The sequence below is a fragment of the Pterocles gutturalis genome, unplaced genomic scaffold, assembly GCF_000699245.1.
Source record: "Pterocles gutturalis isolate BGI_N339 unplaced genomic scaffold, ASM69924v1 scaffold11394, whole genome shotgun sequence".
In the NCBI taxonomy this organism is placed as follows: Eukaryota; Metazoa; Chordata; class Aves; order Pterocliformes; family Pteroclidae; genus Pterocles; species Pterocles gutturalis.
In genome coordinates this window covers 41,388-62,972 of record NW_010128284.1, presented here as the reverse complement: position 1 = coordinate 62,972, position 21,585 = coordinate 41,388, and the positions used below count along the sequence as shown (strand labels likewise).

At 41.6% G+C, this 21,585-nt stretch overlaps 1 protein-coding gene across 1 annotated transcript in view; it reads right to left on the bottom strand.

Annotated features, from left to right (window-relative positions):
- LOC104466221 (unconventional myosin-X-like) overlaps nt 1-21,585 on the bottom strand; it is a 63,623-nt gene that overhangs the window by 5,849 nt on the left and 36,189 nt on the right. Inside the window, 9 exon segments of the mRNA XM_010079570.1 lie at nt 834-1,077; nt 2,357-2,480; nt 3,703-4,015; nt 4,017-4,591; nt 4,999-5,033; nt 5,340-5,554; nt 6,557-6,663; nt 9,302-9,416; nt 9,590-9,714. Coding sequence (XP_010077872.1) covers nt 834-1,077; nt 2,357-2,480; nt 3,703-4,015; nt 4,017-4,591; nt 4,999-5,033; nt 5,340-5,554; nt 6,557-6,663; nt 9,302-9,416; nt 9,590-9,714 — 1,853 coding nt within the window.

Sequence of the window (21,585 nt, the reverse complement as noted above, 5' to 3'; positions counted from 1 at the left end):
ATAAGATTAGTCTAAGCTTTCAATTTAGTTTAAGTACTCTGTTAAATGAACAAAATAAAATGGATAGTTGCAGGTTGCAAGGAGCAGAGTAGAATCAAGTGTTACAGACATTTCTATTTTTCTCTACCTTGAAAGAAAGCTGAGGTACACTTTTATACAGAAATAAGACTACCAATGCTAACACACTCTAATTTTTAAATTAGTTAGATAATCTCTATGTTCATAAAGCATACTGGCTATTTAGAAGGAAAAATACCATCCCCTAGAAAATGTTTTTGATGTATGCTTCAAGAAGCATAGAATTTTAGTTATCAAGACGTAAGTTAGGTTTAGTAATTCTTTTTTTTTTTTTAAATGAATATATGCATTTTAAAGACTTTTCTACCACTACCACAATTACTTCAAACACGAAAAAAATCATAAATGCATACAAAAGATACAGCTTTGACCCATGCTAACTTAAATATATTCAGGGCCCATTAATTCCACCCTCTTCGTTCCAGGTTTGCCTGCAGCTGTGGACTTGGCAACATGCCCCAAATTGCCTTGGGAATCATTACAGACTAAGTAGGGCACTAGTTTGGGAGAAAGTATAGATGGGTTCATTATGGCAGCAGTTTTCTGAAGTATTTGGCACTGGCTTAGCTCTGGAGCACTCCATAGTCTTCAGAGAGAGCCAAGTAAGGACAACACTTGCTTTCAATAACTTCACACACACACTCTCATGCTTGCGTTCACACAATTTGAAGGCAGGGCACTCAACATCTTCCCAGATTAAGCCCCAAGAAGTATTTAGGAGGAACTACGACTATCATAAAAACATATAAACCTACTTGGCTGTTCGGACGTCAATGGCACCCTTCAGCTTTTCTTCACTGTCATTTTCAAAGTACATCAATCTGGACTGTCTGAGAACAAACCATCGTTTCTTCCAGTTCCTTCTGGAAAGCGTTGATGATCCACCCCCCTTTTTGTGAAGCCAACCCTGCTTAAGTGCTTCCTGCTTGGAACGAAACCACAGGAAGGTCTCATCTTTCAGGACACACCAGCGTCGCTTCCATGTGTTTATTAAGCCACCTGGCAAGACAGACAGATGTGGCTTTATGTGTAGTTAAGACAAAACAATTATATTATAAAACAGAAGCTGTGACCGAACCAATGCTGGAAGATGCTGACCAACAATGCTGCAGTTCTCTGCTGTAAGCCACGAAACCAAAGATCTCATGTTTGCATACCCTTAAGGCCACCAATATTGCTGGCAATCTAAAGACCCTTAAATAATTATAATAAATCATAATAAATCTCTATGTAACAAAAATGTACATGTAACATATATACCTATACATAACATACAATAAATAATTAATTATTAAAAAGTCTTACTGCAAATGAGTATCAGATCTTTAACATTGTTTTCAATGTATCTCAATGATAAGCTAAGAAAAGTTTGGTGTTAAAACACTTTCCTCTCTCCAAGTTATTAGGCAGGAACAATGCTCAACTCAAAACCACAAAATGTGAAAAATCTATACTTGGAGTAAGTGTGAGCCGAGTCATACCAAAGTGTGGCTACACGGTAGACAATACACCTTGCACTGTAGTTACATCACAGTCAAAAAAAACTTCACCAAACCAATATACTCCTGTCATTCCACAAAAAATTATTGATAACTATGTCAGAAAGTAAAAGCCATGCTAATGATGACTGCGTTATTTTTCACACAAACATAACTGTGCACACATTCATCACTGTGCCTACTCCAGGAAAATTAAGTTATGCTACAGTGATGGGTTATCTACCACACAAGGATTCATCCAGATTACAATTTACTATCAAACATCAGAAGACGAAACCAAGAATCTTAACCAGAGAACTCCTGTGTGTATTCTTACAGAGCCTCTCACACCCCTTTCCTACGCATATCCTTCTTTGTGTCTTTCGGATCCAAAATGAAAGCTGACTGAGGTCAGTAAAACTGGTCTGCAATGTAGAATGCTGTCTATGCTACAAGGTTTTGGGAGCAGGAATCAGCTTTCCTGAAAATTTGGTACAATTTGACTTTGTGAGTTATTTTGCTATATTTATACTGGATATTCCATTGTTTATGAGCCAGCAAAGATGTAAAATGAAACAGAGGCAGCTCAAAACATGGATGTTCCTTTGCAGAGGGGAAAAACGCTGCTAGATGTAACCCACTGCAAGTAATTTTATTTGAGAGCAGCTCAAATTAAGTTACTTTTCCATCATCTTTTGAAAAATAAGAAAATAGGTTAATTCTACAGGAACTGGAGTGCAAGGTATAACAAACATTTCTGGTTATTTTGTATATTCAGTGAGTTCTGATTCACCCAGTACCTTTCATATACAGAAAGCTGTGAAAGTAAGGCAGGCTGACACAGCTATAGACTGAATCCCTCCGGTAGGAAAGTTCATCATCTGTATCAAACCTGGAGTCAAAATCTTCTTCGCTATCTTCAAACTACAGAAGAGAGGAAATAAAGGTTAGATGATCTCTCAGGAAAGAGTTTAGATACAGTTGGTTTAGAAGTCTTCAGCTAAAACATTTTATGATGTATTGGAAGAACATGATTCCTTCTTGTTTTTCATCCAGCTAACAAAGGAAGGAGTACATCACAGTAAGTTGCAGCTTGAGCTGTTGGATTACACACTAGCCCTAATATCGTGTAACAAATCTATGAAACAGCTTCATAGCTGCTCAGAAAGCTATCTGTTTGCAAGAGCATGGCCAGGGTACCCTACCTTGTGCTATCTCCCTCTGTCAGTGAAGTGCTGTGGGTAACAGTTTAGAAAAAGAGTTGAAAAACATATTCCACAAGCTGTGGTAATAGCTTTCCTCCACCCTCACTCCAAATAATCAGAATTTATGTTCTGTATCTGACACACATCCGGAGTCGTGCAAAGGAAAGAGTCCTCAACAGGGACAGTGTTTTTCTCTTAAGCAAGAATTGTCAACTTATCCCAATGACCATGATGGCTCTTTGACTGGTTTTCATTACCTCAACTGTAACAGGTATTTTAGGGTTAACGTTTTCCTTCTACACTTTCGCAGTCACACAGTCTCACAGAAGTGTTCTGTGAATGGTAGAGGAAATAATATTCTTCCAGAAAATATTCATAGGAGTAAAGCCTGCAGTACACTCAGTAAACAGCACTGAAAAAGAGCTCCTCAGTTTGAGTGTCTGCCTCAATCATTTTAACATTTGCCATCACGTCAAATTTACTCTCCCAGTAATCTCAAAATATACCTGGCATTTCAAGGACTTCTGCAAGCAGGTTATTCCTCCATACTGTTGCAACTTGCATGCAGAATCTGTTTTTTCTGAAATCAGTTCCCCACCAGGCTGCCTGGTACCCCGACTCCAGACTCACACAGAAATAATTTTGCTTATGAATTGCCTCCAAGGCCATGCACTGAGCTCCTCACTAAATAACCTGCAGTTCTGCATGAAAACAGATGGAACCACAGCAGCATCTGAGCTGCCTCTTAACTCTAATGCACTCACCTCAGTGGCATCTAGATGGTAACAAACAACTATGTCCATACGCAGTATATGCAAGTCAAACTACACAACACAAACATTTTAACAGCTACAGTGACTCTACAGCTGCACAGTGGGAAAAAATTAATTATCAGAAATCACATATCAATTATAAGATAATAATAAAAAAAAGATACTTACAGAAGACTGAGCTCCTTCAGAGCTAAATCGGTATGCTCCAGAGCTATTGTATGTCCCCACTGAGCATCGGTAGTCCGGCGACCACTGGCTACTGTGCGAATTAGAGAAGGTCACACTGCTACCAGAAGTAATAGCACCATCTTCATAATCGTCTTGGTCATAATCATAGTCTCCATCAGGAGAAATAAGTTCCACAGAATTTGGAGGTCTACATGATACATTTTCTGGCATGCAGTATGTGGATTCACCACTTGAAGAGTTGTGGAGACTTACTGTATCATGGGTAGGAGGTATAAGCATGGTGTTGCTAGTGCACCACAGTATCATTCATATAGGGGTCCTCTTCTGAGGAATCATCACTTGTTCTGATGCCACTGGTCCTTTGATCAGAATGGCCATGCTCACTTGGGTTGGGCGAATCCTTAAATGCATCATCATCAGCTTCAAAGCCCTCATCTACCTCCTCCTCAGGATATGGCTGGCTGAAGTTAAAATTGGGCTTTTCACTGCAGGCATTTCCAGTCTGTTCAGTCAGCTCAGCAGGATACCCGTTGCCCACAGAAAGAGACTTCTCAATGTTTCTGACACATTCATCAATCTCATCAAAGTTCAGAGATTCCAGGAACTCCTGGGCTGCTCGACATGCTTCATCCTCAAGCCGACGGAGTTCCTCGTCTCGAAGCTGCTGCAGCCTCTGTAATGAAGCCTCTGTCAAGGACAGTTCCTGCTGCTTTTTCACACGCTGCAGGTCTTCAATTTCTTTTTCTAGACGCAGGATTTCTTCCACCTGCCTGGTTTCTTTCTGCTTCTCCACCTCTTGCTTCAGCTCTGCCTCCTTCTGGGCTTTCTGAATGGCAGCCAGTTCCTGCTTCTTTCTCTCTTCTTCAGCCTGCATTCAAAACAAAAGAGAATAAATTAAATTAAAATAAAGCCCCTCAGTGCAAGATTTCTTTTTAAAATTTATTTATTTCTAAAGCACTATGCTCCCACCAAGCTGTTCACTTAAAAGGACCCTTATCCCTACATCAGAAAGAAAAGAAAAGCAAAGAAAAAGAAAAACGAAAGCACAATTACATTTGCTCACAGACACTACTCAAGTACGTGCAGAAAGCACAATCTTCGCCAGAAACTAAATGAAGCATGAGGTGAAAGAAATTTCCATGCAAACAACTGTATCAAGTTTCCTTTGGCTTTATCTGCCAACTCCTGTAATAAGTTTAGTTTAAATGCCACAGATGCCTTTTATTTTTTTAATGTCTGGGTTGAGATACTCAAATAAACAGGATTGCTGAAAGCATAAAGAATATCATTTACCTGCTGGGCAAGACGCTCTGCTTCTTTTTAAGTCGAGGAAGAAAAGCAGTTAGTAAATCAAGCTGAACATAAGCTCATCACATACCTTTACTAGGGCAATAGCTCAACTTACAGAGATCATCTGGCACATGGAAAAGACAGCTAAAAATAAGGACAACAAGGATATGTCTGCGAATATGAAACTACCATGACAGCTACATGCAACTTTTAGCAAAAGAAGCAAAGGTGTCCAAAATTACTTGGTCAAGAATAGCCTGAAATGAAGGCTATTCAGACCAAAACCTAATATGGCACAGACAGGAGAGTGATGCAAGACAAAATACTGCACCTTTCTTCCTCCTCTTTTCTTCTTTCCTCCTCTTGTCTCTGCTTCTCCTCTAGTCGCTCCCTGTAAACACGTCGAGCAAGCTGGCCTCGCCTCTGCTTCTGAAGAATTATGGCTGCTTTCTTCAGGCATAGGAACTTTTTCCTACCACTGAATGCTCTGTAGTTCTTCTGTATCACAACCACACAGTAGAGAACCTTTCTATACTGCTTTCTGGAAGAAAAATAAAAAAGGAAATTTCTAAGGAAACAAGGAAGTAATGAGCAGTCATGAGAGGTCTTGCCATGGTGACCTGCAGTAATGAGCCCATGGTAGTAAAACAATTTATTATTTCTATCTCTGTGATGGTTTCCCCATTCTCATTCACATTCTCCTCCTTTTGAGAGGAAAGAGATTCTCTCATTTCTATGACAGCGCTGTCTGTGTCTTCATTAAGGAAATGCACATTATGCTCGTGACAGGAGATGCTAAAAGGACAGCTCTGTGTGTGTGCACACATGCAGAGGAAGAATATAAATAGTCATCCCACATCTCTGAAAGAAAGACCATGAACAGCAGGAGAGCTCTGTCATTAAAAAAGGAATATAGTTTTTAAGGAACATACTGGTCAGAATAAGAAGACAGGACTAATATACACACGAAGAGAAATTACCCCATTATGCAAACAAGTTTCCTTAAACTGTCCTCAAATGATTTGTAGAAAAAGCAGAGAAATGAACAGATGAAATGAGCAGTTCCACCTAATATATAATGCATGAAGCCAGGTAAACAAGCGAAACATTAACCAGTTACCTAATGTCATGGTTCTTTAAGAACAAAACTGATAGTTTAATTTGCCTTGTTTTTTCTTACCATGAGGAAGCAAAGATAAATCTGACTCTCAGCTGGTAACCCAGGGCAGTCCCACAAGCTGCCATCCAGCTAGATTTCCTACCATGGATCTAATGCCATGATATAATTATATGGATATTGGCTGACTTTGAAACTATACTGTCCTATACCTCATATTAAAACAATTCAAACTCCATTTTGTTTTATTCATGGGCCTGTCAAAGACACCAGCTGATATTTTCAAAAGCCATTTACAAGATTTGGATGCCTGGTCCCTAGGAAAAGTTAAGAATTGTGCCAGTAGGACTTAACTCCATGACACCCCACTCATTTATTCAATTTCTTCCAAAGCTTGATTATTAATACTCTCATCTAGTTACTTACCGGGCTGCATAACCTAAGATGTGTGCTCGGATAATCATTGCTGCCTTGGTGACTTCCACCTCTCTCTGTTTCTCCAACTTGTGTTCCAAGGACTCCCGGAGAAAAACCTACAGAAGAAAACTTCTGGCTTAACAACTTGCGGAGAGCATCATATATAAAGGACAGCCAGGGTGCTGCCAATGTTGGTCCAAGCAGCAAGCCTCAGTTTTGAACTGAGAGACAAACATACCATTTCTTCAACAGAAAAGAAAAAAACAAAACATATTCCTCTTGAAAGAAAATACCTGCAGATGATCCTCTAACTTTGCATTTCAGTGGGAAGAGCCTGATTACATTAATGGAAATTTTAATTTGGAGCAGGGTTTTTCCAAAAGCAACGTAATTACTGGATTAATCAAACAGCCTTTCCCACCAAACAGTAACACAGGCCAAAGAAGTTGTAGGACTTAGCATGAACTTCCTGATTTGAGAAGCAGAAACACCACCCCAATAATTTAGCTGTTTCACAGCAACATCAAACTCCACAACCCCTCACAAGCCTCTCTGCTTTAAATTACATTGATATAAGCCTGCAGAAGTAAGCAGTAATGACAGCGGTTTCATATTCAGGTTGACTCGACTGTGTTTTCCTGTCATTACACGGGAAGACAGCTGCCCGGGCCAGACACCCCACCACTGCCATCTGCCCTCCTGCAGACTCCCCAGGCTCTCCTCCGAGCACTAACCTGTCTCATTTGCCCAGACTGCCTAGTGCCTCTTAGAGGCAGCTTTAGCACTTGTCATTGACATATATTGAGCCAACTGAGCTTACTTTGCCTTAAATGAATGAAACTGCTTCCCCAGCCAAGCAGAGGCATGAGGGATGCACGTTCCCTCTTCCACCTGCCTTGATGCCTGCTCTTTACTGCACGCTCCCGAAGCAGTGAGCGCCATGTCTACAAAAATGGGATGAAAGATTACTTCAATTGCCATCAGATTATTTCTATCTCTTACAATACCTGTAAAATTATTAAATCAACTTTCCCAATAGCATCTCTGAGACTCCTTAAGAGTGCAGAGGAATGGAGGAAACCCTTCAAGACTATTTCATTTTGGGGAGAAGAGGATGAGGAGGAAGGGCACTTCACACAGAAATCAATCAGATTTTACAAATATTTTTATTACCATATGGTAACGAGAAAGTTTTTTCACAATTCTAACAATTGACAGGAAAACTGCAAGTGTAACGTACAATTCATCAAACTTTACTTCTGGATCTGCTTTTTCTTCTCTCTGTACTACAGAAGCCCTGAGAGCACCAACAGGAGTTAGTCAAAGAAAAAAGAAGAGAAAGTCATCTGCAGAGGTTGGGGCGAATGATTCTTGGCAGTGATGGCATGATGTTTGTAATCCACTCTCTAGTCCTTTATACCAGGTGTTTTTAATACTTAGGAAATCTCAGATCCTGCAGTGGGGAGTCTTCTCCTGAGTACACAATGCTTTCACATCATTTGTTCAGTCCAAGAGCACAAAATCTCAAGGAGGGAAGCTCTGCACACAGCTTACAAGTCCAAAATCAAACTTGCAAAACAAGCATGCAAAACCACCCGGATTGCTTTATTTCTCATATTAAAATTCTATTCTTCTAATTAAAATAATTTGGGGGGTTTTTTGGGAAGAAAAAAAAAGTTGTGGGCAAAGTTGAGGTTGTCCGTAGGACATGTATCAAGTTCTAATGTACCTCTGAAAAAGACTCTCAGACTAGGATGGCAAAGACGTGTAGACCTCAAATCTGCCACATGAACACTGGCTAAAATTCCTCCCCCTGATTTCAGCCACTAAGCAGGTATCACACAGGTTGTTTTACTAGTATAAGTGGAACACCCTGCAGAACAAAAGTGTTACCTCACATGCTTGATACTTCTAAAAACGATAAAATCGAGCTACCACGTTATAAGTTCTGATCCTCACCAGCACTATCACTTGTGAGCAGTGGCAGAAAAATTATCCATGAGTGAGATCACCACAGAATCACAGAATGTTAGAGATTGGAAGGGACCTCGAAAGATCATCTAGTCCAATCCCCCTGCCGGAGCAGGACACCTAGATCAGATCACACAGGAACGCATCCAGGCGGGCTTTGAATGTCTCCAGAGAAGGAGACTCCACAACCTCTCTGGGCAGCCTGTTCCAGTGCTCTGTCACCCTCACTGTAAAGAAGTTTTTCCTCATATTCAAGTGGAACCTCCTATGCTCCAGCTTGAACCCATTGCCCCCTTGTCCTATCACTAGATGTCACAGAGAAGAGCCTGGCTCCATCCTCCTGACACTCATCCTTCACGTATTTATAAACATTAATTCGTTCACCCCTCAGTCTCCTCTTTTCCAAACTAAAGAGACCCAGCTCCCTCAGCCTTTCCTCATAAGGGAGATGCTCCATTCCCTTCATCATCTTTGTGGCTTTGCGCTGGACTCTCTCTAGCAGTTCCCTGTCCCTCTTGAACTGAGGGGCCCAGAACTGGACACAATATTCCAGATGCGAAGACACCAGTCAGTGTCTCAGTGCCTTAGACAGCAAATTCCTCAGCACAACCATTAACTGTTGCTCTAAGGGTTTCAAGAAAACCAACAGGCTTGCACAGCTTCTTTTAAGGCCAGAAGTAATTACCATTGCAACTACATCTCTGCAGCTGTGCAGTCTAAATCCTGTTCCCTTGGCTTTGTATAAGCACCAGCCCCACAGTATGTACAATCGGATTATTTTACCTTATTTTTTCCAAGCTGCCATTCAGTGCTTGTGTTGTCATACAGACGAAGTAGGACGGCACATTTCTCATTTAAATCTTCAGGCAGAGTCAAGTTTCTCATGAGGACTTTATACCTGGCAACCAAAAAGTATTTATTAGTGAATTTAAATGACTTAATTTAACAGACAGGTTCTATTTTTGACATATGATTTTTTTGGTTATTACGTTTTCACTTTATTCCTCAACATGGGAATGTTGATTTGGTACCCGTGACTCACATCTGAAATGCACTAGTCAGTGTGTTTACCTTTTATAAAAATCTTGAAAGGGCCTCCGGACCGGGAACCCAGCCCTCCGTATCCTGACTGTCTCCAACATCCCAGAATAGCGCAGCTGGTTAAGCACCACTGTCTGATCAAACTGGTCTGGCATCTAAAATGAGCAGGGTCAAAAGAACAATTTTAATAGCAATGGTTAGGGATGTCAGGGGAAATAAACAAAGGGCAAATGATATGAATCTGAAATGCACAAAGGCTAAGAACTGGCTAAACAATGTCTTAAAGGACATTAGTAGTTCTGAACATATAAAAACGTATCTACAGGATGGAAATAAAGGGGTAATTGCACAATATCATTTCCATAGACACAACATTTACAGCCATTTAATCCAATCAGCTCTCTCTTTTCAGTTCATGTATCTTCAGAGGCTACTGCTGTGCAGGACAAAACGACAGAAAGAAGCACAGGCAGCTAACAGGTTATCAGCTGTAAGCTTGACTATTTTGTTTCTTTAGCAACTGAATTTACAGCCCCTATAGATGATCCCAAGCTTTGAAGATACACAAATACAGTGGTGTGATAAGGTTTTGTAAAAAAAAACAAAACAAAACAAAACAAAACTAGAAGGGCAGAAAAGATTTTAGTCTAGTGACAATTCATCTACTATGGACAGAGATTAAAGTTTGCCAGTGGTACCTCAAATCTTAAGTAAGCTGTATTTCAAAGAGTTTCTATTTGCTGCTATTCTGAATGGCAGAAGTATTTTAATCTGTAAACAGAAAAAAAAAATCTGCCTATCTGAAATAAGTTGCCCTTAGTTTGCATGCTGTTCTTTCAGCATAATTTTCATTTAGAAATCTGATAACCCTGTAGCCACTCAGTCATGAAAACCTTTGAATACAGGTGTCAGTATGGTCTGCTCTTGGGAGCCTTGGAAATCCTCTGAGAGTCACTTGTGCTTTCACCACGCTTTGAGGTAAACCAGACACAGCCATGCAAAGCTACTCAAGATAGTGCTACTACTGCCTTGCAAAACACCGGCAATCCTGATACTGAAATAACACCACGTGTAAATACACCATTTAATTCATCAGCCCAGACATCCACTGTAACCCACCAATTGCCCCTCTTGCACAGTCATCTGCAGCGCTGGAGTACAGTGCTTAGTATTTTGCAAGAAGAAGTTCAAAAGGTGGGATCTCATAGACACAGTCAATGGTTTATTTAAGATCTGAAGTTCTTCAGCTGATAGAAATGACAGCAAGATCCAGCCCTGAGCAACTGTAAATCAGAGGACTCTCTTGGTATTTATTAACTGGCTTTAATCACGCCTCTTGTTCAACTTCGCAGATAAATGACTCCCTCAAATTTTAACTTATCAAAAGTATTTTCAGGAAAGCACAGACTCAAAACTTCATTTAAAATATGCAGTCTAAACTCTTCCATCAACACCTTTATCCATAAAACAAAACACCGTGTGCTAGGGATGACCCCTCTGGGCTGTTAATTAGGTAGCTTTAAAAATGCAAATAGATTAGCTTCTACCTCCCTCCTTTAAGAGGCAAAATGTCGAAACCAAAATGTTGCTATTCTTCCTTTCATTAATTTCTTCTCCAGAGCAGAGGTGGGAAACTCCTCTGTAGATCAGCAGCCCTTCTGCACTGAGCTGTCGCCAGCTGCAGGGACAAACACTTCCCCAGCACTCACCGTTCCTCCAACAGCAAAAGACTCTCCTTTGGTACAGGGGCTAAATTTCATATGGCAAACCAGCACAGCCTGGCCCTTCCTCCACAGTCAATAGCACTGAACAAAAATGAAAACAATTTGTGTTTTAAAAGGTGGCTGCTCCCCCCCGGTGAGCCCTGCCCTGCCTGGGGTAATTAGCACCATGTACCGGCAGGACCTGATCCGGCCTGAGGAGGGGGATGGGGCTACAGAGAAAATCAGCCACCACCAGTAGCTGCTTTGGTATCCTTCTGTGATGGGTGCTTTGCATCCCAGGGAGACTCAGGACCTACATCAACTCCACACCACTCTGGCAGGTGTTCCATTAAATGGCTCTGTTACAAATGTGATTTAACAGTTTATTTCCATACCCACATGTATAAAAAACTCAACACTACAGAGAGGAAAAATGCCTGTGCGAACGATGCGAACAAACTTTTATTTCTCAACAAAGTGTTTCATTTGGATTTTGCTACCACCAGTAAAATACACCACAAGCAGAATCTCTGTATTGCAGTGAACACACAGTATGAATGCTCACAATAAAGGTATCGATACTCTGAGGACTGGTACTGCCAACAGTGTTTTCCACGCGTGCCCACGCTGTGGCAGTCAGGTGTGTTAGGGAACGAGCCTCGCAAAGCTGCCCTTTGAATGTCCGTGCACACACCTGCCTGCCTGCTTCTGTGCAAGTGGCTGATGACACCCAACAGGAAAGGGTAGGAATGAACACAGATGCACACACAAATCCTGAGGAAAAACATATTCTCTTTTTGCCTCATTAACCCAACCAAGGCTGATGTGTGGCGCAAGCAAACACGGATCAATGTATCTTCTTTAGCACTACACCTGCTTTTAGTCCTTTTATGCCACCCATAGTCGCTGGCACAAAAAGTGATGTTCTTCACAAGACTTCAAAACAAAACAGTATTTTCAGTGTGCTCAGGTGGGGAGGCAGACACATGGGTGGGAGTGGAGGTACACCAAAGCCAGGCAAAGTGTTGGTGACATGACAGATGTCTCTCACAACGCATCCTCTCCCTCTGCAAGGGAGTAGCTCCTGCTTTGAGAGCCAGATGGCTGCTGCACCACCTAACCCTTTTATTGCCAGCCCCAGGTGCTTAGAAAGTCAAAAGTCAGCCATGGGGCTGGCTTGAAAGCTTGTGTTTCCTTTCTAAAAAAATTTTATCTTCCCTGTTATAGCCTGTTTTGATTCACAAAGGAAGAAGCAACATTTTTGTGACCTTTTTCCTGCAACGACCAAAGTTAGAAACAGCTCTGCTCTGTCACCAGAAGCTGGGATTGTCACACAGTCATCCAACTTCAGACACTTGCATTTTTAAAGAAAAGCATGAAACATTGCAAGAGATGTTAACATGGTACGTATCACAGCAGGGCAACATAAAGAGCATCACAATTTTCATTACATAAGCCTAGTCCTTCACATTACTAGGTTTTTTTAATTACTCACAGACACATGAGGTTATTAAATTTTGGAGGGTCAAATCTTGCCCTGGCATATCACTGGAATTAGATCTGCAACAAATCTGGCTGCTTTGAGTACACCTGGGGTGGCGGTAAGTGATATGCCAGACTCATCACTGACACTTTTCAATATGGAGTATGGGAAGATGCCTCCGCATCATTTGGGGGTTTTTAACTGAGCCCTCATATCAACTCTTCAGTCCTCAGCAATGAGGAGAGCTGCAGCCAGTCAAAGAGGGAGTCAAAATCCTAAAAACCAAAATGCATCCAGGGTTTCTCAGGTCTAATGAAAACAACCAGAAGAAGTAAGAAATGCAGTCCTGTGCACAACACCACAGCATCCAGCATATCCACCTTACGATTTGGTGATACATCGCACCTCAGGTTGTTTCACTCTGTGGAAGAAGAGGATTTCAGTCTCAATCATATAAACACTTGCAGGCAGGGATAACCTTAACCATAACTTCCAGTCAGTAGGAGTCCTCATACTTAAAAAAATCAATTGCATGTGCATTTATTAAGCGAGAGTGTAAGTACTGTATATAACCCACGATTAAACTGCAGACACCTCTAAGACAGAGAATGATGACCCTCTCCACCTGAATGATGATCAGTGCAGCACGAAGGAGTTAAACTTGCAATAGTATAAAATCTCCATGCAAAGAGTTACCAATGCAGCTGATGCTCAGTCTTGTGTCCTTACCAGTGCTCCTTCAGACTTTCTGTGGTAAGCACTTTAACTTTAAGATTTATACCAAAGTAACACAGGACACAACTCAACTCTGAGATCTGCTAAATTTTTACCAGTGTTGCTGTAAAAACTGGACTCATTTCACAAACGAACACTTGGAAAGAAAGGGTATTCTGTAGGAAAATTTCAGATAGATGACAGAACCATAACTGTTTTTAAAACAGTATGTCTTCCAAAGTAAAAATTCTAACTAATTGCTAAAAGTACTACTCCTGAAAAGTAAGATCAAATTATAAAAGAGAAGACAACGAAGAAGGAAGTCACCTGATAGCTTCCAAAATTGTCTGAGAGATGTAATCAACTTAACTCAGTTTTCAGTAGATATTCCACTTTTACCGAATGGCAGCACTAAACCACTCCAACATGCAAAATCGCCAGACAACAGTTAGACTCGTGAGTCACAGCCATGTTAGGGCACTGGGCAACATCAGTGTGAAATTAATGGCTACAAGTCACGTCTGTTCTACTTAATAAAGGTGTTTTATGTGGTACACTCTATCATAGCACAATTTGTAATTTATCATTTCCTGAATCCAAAAGTCTCCACTGAATTTGCACCAGATAGCACTGAAGCCAAGCTTTTAATGTGACCTGGAGCCTTTCTTGGCGAGCCAGATGCTAAATGCGTGTTCTGATCTGTTGTGAGCCTCCTAAAGGGCAAATCTTCTGCCTGAAATCACAATTAGAAGCAGCCATTAGCACAGACATCTAACTCCTATGCATAGTTTTCATGATAAAATAGTTACTCAGATTACAGTCTGACTGAGGCTCAAAAAAACACCATCCCTTTTCCCTGGACAGCACCCTTAGTGGAAACTCCAAAAATTCGAATAGCACACACACAGAACGCAGTATTTTTTTTGTTCTGCACATCATTTATTCCACCCAAACACAGAGGATATCTGACTTGCCCCTGCAGAAATCCTTCTTCCTCTGTGAACTACAGGCTGTCTCAGAAAAGCACAGACACAGTAACAACGGATTTCATTTAGGCAGAGGAACTTCACAGAGATGGGGGCCGGGGGGCGAGGTGGGCTGGGGTCAGGGGAGAAGAAAAAAACCCAATACCTTGTTTCTAGGTTTCTCTGTGAGAACTTGAGTAGAACTAAGTCAGTTTTGCTACTGTGCCTTAAAAGTGTTATTTTCCTGGCTTAGGAAAGTGTTTTGTGGAAGACAGGTACAGAGAAGAAAAATATCAAAACCAGCTAAAAGGATGTGGAAAAAGTAATTTTTTATTTAAAAAACTAGTAACTTTTCTCAGTGTCGTAGTTCTTTAAATCTGTTTTCCTTTACTCCTAAAATGAAGTTGTCGCAATTTTAGTCTGGAGGAGTGCCACAAAAATTAAAGAGGTCAGCCTTCCCTGCTTTAGAGTGGGTTTTGAACTTGTTTTCATATCCACATGTGTAGTCATATTTCTTCAGAAACAGGGGGATTTAATAAGTCTTAAGAAGACAGATCTTTCAGAACCAGTCCCCATGGTCTTCTGATCTCAGCCACCAGGCTCCACAAGTCAAAACCAGTGCTGGGCTTTCCTCTCAGACAAATCTGAAAAGTGTGAATAAATTAACTTCTAATATATAATCTAGCCGAACTGATACAAAAATTTCTGCATGCCCATTGTTTGCCTTTTTTAAACCACATTACACTCAGCCATTCTTATCCACACGTGCCGCCTGGCAGCCCTTACTTGTGCTGAGGATTCACGCCAGTAACCTGAAAGAAGTGAAACACCTCCACCCACAATAGGAAAATGCTCTGCAGAGCCAGGACGGGCAGGGCAAGGGCAACCTCCCTGTCAAATCCAGAGACCTAAACTCTAGTGCCATGTTAGTCAGACTCCTATCTCCAACAAACCGTATCACCCCCTGCTCTTCTAGCCATCATTTGTTCAGTCACTTGCACTGTAAACTTTGATGGCATCAGCTTATTCAACAGTTTCAACCTCAGAATTGCTGCACAGAGAGTATGAAAACCTGTGCGTGTCCTATCCAAGGACCTGGAGGTTCAGGTCCCACTGACCTAAGAGCATGTTTATTTCAAGGAGAGAAACCCTCTACGGTCTTCTCCAGTGTGCGGCTAGCTATCTAGAAAAGGTTCAGGTCAAAACATAGAAAAGTTTGATGCCTGCTTTGTTTTTGGAGGTGTTCCCTTACTATCCCAGAGTATTTGTGTCCACACAGACAAACACCATCAGAGTACAGGAGAACACAAGTAAAGAACATGCCACAGCTAAAAAGTTTATTTGGTATTTCCACTGTAGGAAACTGGAAACTCAAGTAATATTTGGATAAACCTGAAACAACAGTAAATATTTTGCATATCCAAAATTCTTCTGGCCTTTATCCGCACATCCACCCAAAAAACCCTACAAAAAGCCTTTTAAAATCACTAACACTGCTGATGGTATAACTTGCCAGAAAAAAGAGCACGGGTACATTGCAACAACACTTGTACCTCAAAAAATTCTGCGGCAAGCTCCAGGCCAGATTTCACTGCAAACTCAGTAACTATATGCTGGCTCTTTTATACAATCTTCACAGGTCTGAACATGAAAGTACTGCATTTACCAACAGCAAGTGTTTACAAGATTAGCTGATCTTCTTTTCAACTCCAACTACTACGTATGACCCGTGTGACTCATCTTCCAGCCCTGAGTATTTCAGGTAAGAGACAGACTTCAAAACTAGCCACTCTCATGCCACAGGTTAGAGTACCTTTGCTAAAAATAATACTGTATAGAAGGAATACTGTAATTTTAGAGTTCTTCCACTGTACCAAAACAGTCGAAGGAGGAGATTCAATACACAAATGTGAAAATGCTTTTGTATTTATATTCAGCCTGTCATCCGGCTTACTTTACAAGCAAGGGCATCTCAAGCATATTTTTAAAACAGCAACCCATTTCAGAGCTATGAAGGAGTACATTACCACACTGACCATTTGCACTAGTGTTTAAAGATTGCAACTAGGTCAAGACACTGCTGAGTTTGGTCCACCTACAAAAACGCTGCAGTCATATTTCAGGTCCTGCTTGTCTGTATATAGCAAAGATAAGAGCTGGAACTAACTTCACTGTTGGAGAAAAGATGCTTAAATGATTCTGACTGGCTTGCTGTGATTTCATGCTTTTGTCAACAACGATCGATAAACACAATCCTGGAGCTATTTAAACTACTTTTTATTAGTCACTGTACTCGTGCATTTCAGAGCTGTCTTCTTTTTGGTTGGTTTGTATGGACTAAATGCTGCCCCTGAGTAAACACACACAGCAGCCTCCTTGTGAACCTTCCTTTCTAAAGGCATACAGGATTTCTTCTAAAAGGAAGACAGAATTTGTCCACCTCTCTCATACAAGCCCTGACAAACATTACCTCCTCAAAATGACAATGCAATTTCTTACACACTGGTTAAAGCTTCATGGAATAGGAATGGATTGTTAAAGGCACAGGCCTGAATAGTGGAGATATTTAAGTTTTCTAAGTGCATGTGATTGCCTGAGTTTTCAGCTGAAGTGAGCCCTTGTTGCTTGAATACATTATTCAGACAGTCCATTGAAATGCACAGCAACTCTCCGGGCTCTTTGTCCCACAACAGCAACTGCAGGACCAGCTGTGTGAGACAGACAACTAAGAGCATTTGGGAAAAGAGGGATTTAAGGTTTGAAGCCGCTCTGGCAGGGTCTCAGGGCACTGACAGAAGGTGCAACTCACAGCACGGACCCCAGCTGGAACTTTCCATGGACCCTCCCTCTCCACCTGTGAGTAATCTGTTGCCATTTCATCTGAGGTCGTCCTCACTAAAGCCTCCAGTCCCTGCAGACTAAACCCCAATCTGGCCTCATTCTCCCCACACTGTGACTGGTCAGCAGGCTTCTCCTGAAGAAAATCAATCAGGCTGCCTGGTAACCACAGACATACCATGAAGAAACATGCTGTGAGCTACTAATTGCAAAGACAGCTGTCCTTCCTTACCGACCCCATGTCAGGACAGCCAACATCACCACTGTTCATTACAATGGCCAAGACAACAACTGCGCACACTGCTCCGTGGCTGCTGAGGCTGCATACAACCAATTGCACATGGTGAAATTCTGCCTCTCCAAGTCAGTGGTGACTCCAAAATAACTTACACAGATTGAGACTCCATCCTTTTTTTTTTTTTTTAAATAAGTTTTTCCACTATACTTGGTGGAAAATGCCAGACCACCATACTTTCACACATTCACGCCTTACAGGTTTTTTTGTTATTTGACAGTTTATTGGCTGGATGGATATAAGTCCATTTCTATACTTAAAAAGCAGTAAATCATGTTTTAGGATGGTTCCTCTAACATGATTTCTTCAGATAATGGTGTTCGGTATCAAGCATTTATTCCTGAAAGATAGAAAGTTTCATCAGGGGACAGAAAATTAGGATGAAAATACTTGTGAGAACCTCTTAACTAAGATGAATTTTCATCTTGCATGGCCAAAGTCTGACATAGCTGAAAAATGTTTTCCAGTAACAATCCATGTAAGAACCTAATCCTGTGTACTTCTAATATCTAGTGTAGTGTTACTGCACGTACAATATGTGAAACACTCCATGTAGCTAGCTGTCACTGAAATGCTAACACAAGATCACTTCAGCAGTGCATCCTGAAATAGTATTGCAGATAACTTTGATTCACATTATTGCAACCCTCCTTGCTTTCCCTGGGTGACATGCAACTGAGCAACCCTTTTTTAGACTGCAGCTCCGTATCAGGGGAGAGAGGATACAGGGATATTGCCTCCTCTTCCCTATTGCAGGTTAAGTAGAAAGGAGGAGATGGAAACAGCTTAGAAGAACCTCACTTCCAGCCAGAAGAGCTTGCGATGCACAGTTGGAGGGAGCTAACATCATACTCCACAGAGGGACAAAAGACATCAACTTACGGAGCACAAGGAGAGCAGAAGAGAAATTCCTGTTTCAGTCCTGAGCACCCACCTAGCACTTCTCTAGAGCTGGTCACACCCTATTCCTTTAGGACCGTAAGCCTAGATGCCATTTAGGTCTTAAGACTCTTCTATTTTGGGGAATTGCTTTAAAGAGAACACTGAAAAGTCTCTGTTGTTTCAGAAGTCAGTTTACATCACTAAAAAACATGAAAATCAATGCCAAGACATATCCAGACCAGAAGACATATCTTTTTCTCACTGAGCATATTCATTGGAAGAGCTTACCCATGGAGGTGGAACCGTCTAACACCATCAGACACTTCAAAGACAGCATGGGACGTCCTCCTCCTTCCAGCAGGTGTTAATGGTTTCCTTACATTTTGCCATGCAGCAGGTTAGACTGAAAGATCGAACTAGTCCCCTTTCAGCACTCCCGTTGTGGCAAAAATACTATCCTTATTTATTTGAAGAAGCTTAGTGACGATTTCTGTAATGTTTGGTATTGACCACCATCAGAGAGAGGAACAAGACACAGAGCTACTGGCCTGCAGCGGATGGTGCAGTCCAGGACAGCACTTCCCACACGCAAGCTTTGCCTTGGCAGGAAGCAAGTTCATTACTTATGCAAGTATTTGGCAGTCCAGCCAGGGAAGTTTGCCTGAGATTTTACTCTGGCTGACGGTCTGCAAAGACACAGGCTGCAGCACTATGCACTAGCTTAGACTAAGTCATTACAAATCCTTCACACATTCACCATGAAATAATAAAAAACTTCTCCACATTATCAGCTCCAATTGTTAAAAATGGGAAAAGCCCTGCAGCAATCATGAATCACACCTCTGCAAGCTGTAAGGTTTAAAATAATGAAGTTTGAGTTGTCTTTTATTGATTTAAGCATGGAGTGAATGTGCTTGTTGTATGGCCATGAGGGCCTGCAACTTCCTAGTTAAAGTCAAAATCAGATTCAAGCAATGTTAAAAAGTTAGCACTTGATTGCACCCCTTCTTCAATATCGAGGCCACAAGCAGTTTCTCCTCCAACGCATTTCGCCCCTGCACACGGTTCATTCCCTCAGTGGCCCATAAAAGACGCCTACAAAGCACGAGGCTGATGTAACGTGCAGACTTGCTGCTCAGTGCTTTCTCAAGCAAGGAAGTGTTCCAGCGCAATTCCTATGCTGAAAAAAACATATGGTTTTATAAAATTATCTCCTAAGGAGCCCTTTCTCCTCTCCTTCCTGTATCAAGCCCTTTGTTTGAAAGCTGTAACGGGAAATCAGCCAGGCTTAAATCACAGCCAATATCTGATATGTGTAAGTGAGGAACGCCACAAAATATTCAGCTGAACAGCTTTGGGTTGCTAGGACACTGGAGGTCGGGCAGCACTGAAAGGGCAGATTATTCCCACCCAGCGCAGGCACAAGGCTCCATTCACGGCAGGGTCCTGCCTCTGGGCTGCTGCCTGCAAGGGAGGTGCCACGACCCAGCCTTCCTGGAGCACCCCTGACACCCAGCTCCCCTGGGACCCCACACTGGCCCCCACCAGAGCGGCCGGTGCACACGCCTCTCTGCACCAAAAATGCCCCATTGCGTGGTCCTTGCTGCTTTTCATCATTACCAAGGGCTCACTTCAACCTCGGGGAGCCTGGGACATCAGGGGGGCTGACCAAGAGCTGTGCTGCAGCAGACTTGCAGTAGGTGGTCTGAAGACCTGCTTTAAGTTCTAAAAGTATGAGGAAACCTGTAACTGCAGTTAAGATTATTTTTAAGTCTCGAGAGGGAAACTCAAGTTTACAGAAAGCGATGGGGATCCCTGTGATAGGCACAGACATCGATCTGGCTGACAGCAAGAGTTGCATGACGGCCCAGATAAATAACCCAGCTGAATCCCATGTCATCAGTATGTTAATTACTCCTACATCTTATATCTCAGCACGTCTCAGATAGCGTCAGTTTAATGTTGGCATTTTTCTTAGAATTTGGTCCTTCGAGCTGCTGCTTCTTGTATCCCTACACATTTTTATATTATAAATTCAGGACTTGCCTTGCAGATCTGCAACCAACTAGACAACAAGATATCAAGACTAGTGAAATGTGTGTATGTGTGTGTGTTTGCAGGGAAGGGACAGAAAATGAAGGTAGTTGTTCCTTCTTGTGTACCTTCATCTCACAGAAAAAAGCGACAATGATATTCTCCTGGGACTGCTTTGCTATAAAGCAACAGTCCTGTCCCATCCCGTCCCATCCCCCCATTCAGAGTTGGAAAGTCTCCTACTTGAGTTCTTTGACCTTTCTGAGAACCACATCAAAATCAAATTAGATATTTCTGATCATTTTGAAATTTCCAGCCTAAACTAAACAAAAAGCCCCTTTACTGATTCCTTCATATGTTACATAGACAGCAGACAGAGGATCTCTGCAGATCACAGCTGTCTGTGCTGCCACAGAGGCCACGTTGAAGCCACAAGTGGGTCAACACCATTTTGTCTGGAACAGCAGGGAGCTCCTGTGGTTCCTGAAAGCATTGCTAGTAATTGCATTTGGTAGAGCAAAAAAACACTGTCATCTCGTTGCTCTAGATTACATACTGGCAATCATTAACACTTGCAATGAAAGTCACCGTATATTTTTCCCTCACAAAAAATTGCACAAACTACCTGTTTGTTCCAATTCCTATACATCTGTGAAGTAAGAGTTAACTATGGAGTAAATTAACTTTCCTTTACTAGCATGGTGCAGAGTTACCCAAAACTGATGGCAAGAAACCTCTCTTAACATCAGCATGGTTATCAAACTATTAACTGATCTAACTACACACATATAAACAGAGAGAGAGAGAGAGAGAGTGAATTAGAATAGAAAGAAAAATTACATCAAGACCTAACTAATTTAACATTCAACCACCTTGTGAGTGATTTAACTGGGCTGCCACTGTTCATTTCCACACAGCATGCAGAATTTACAGGCAGGGACGCTGGTCAATGGCCCTTTGTTTCACTAAGGCAAGTTCCATCTTTTCTTAGTTACATGAAGCACATACTTAGTTGACTCTGTCCATTTAAAAAATAAACCTGTGAAGAAAGTTCTGCCTGTACTTTGGGTTTACAATCTGCTGCATCACATTTACATAAGAATATGGCTCTT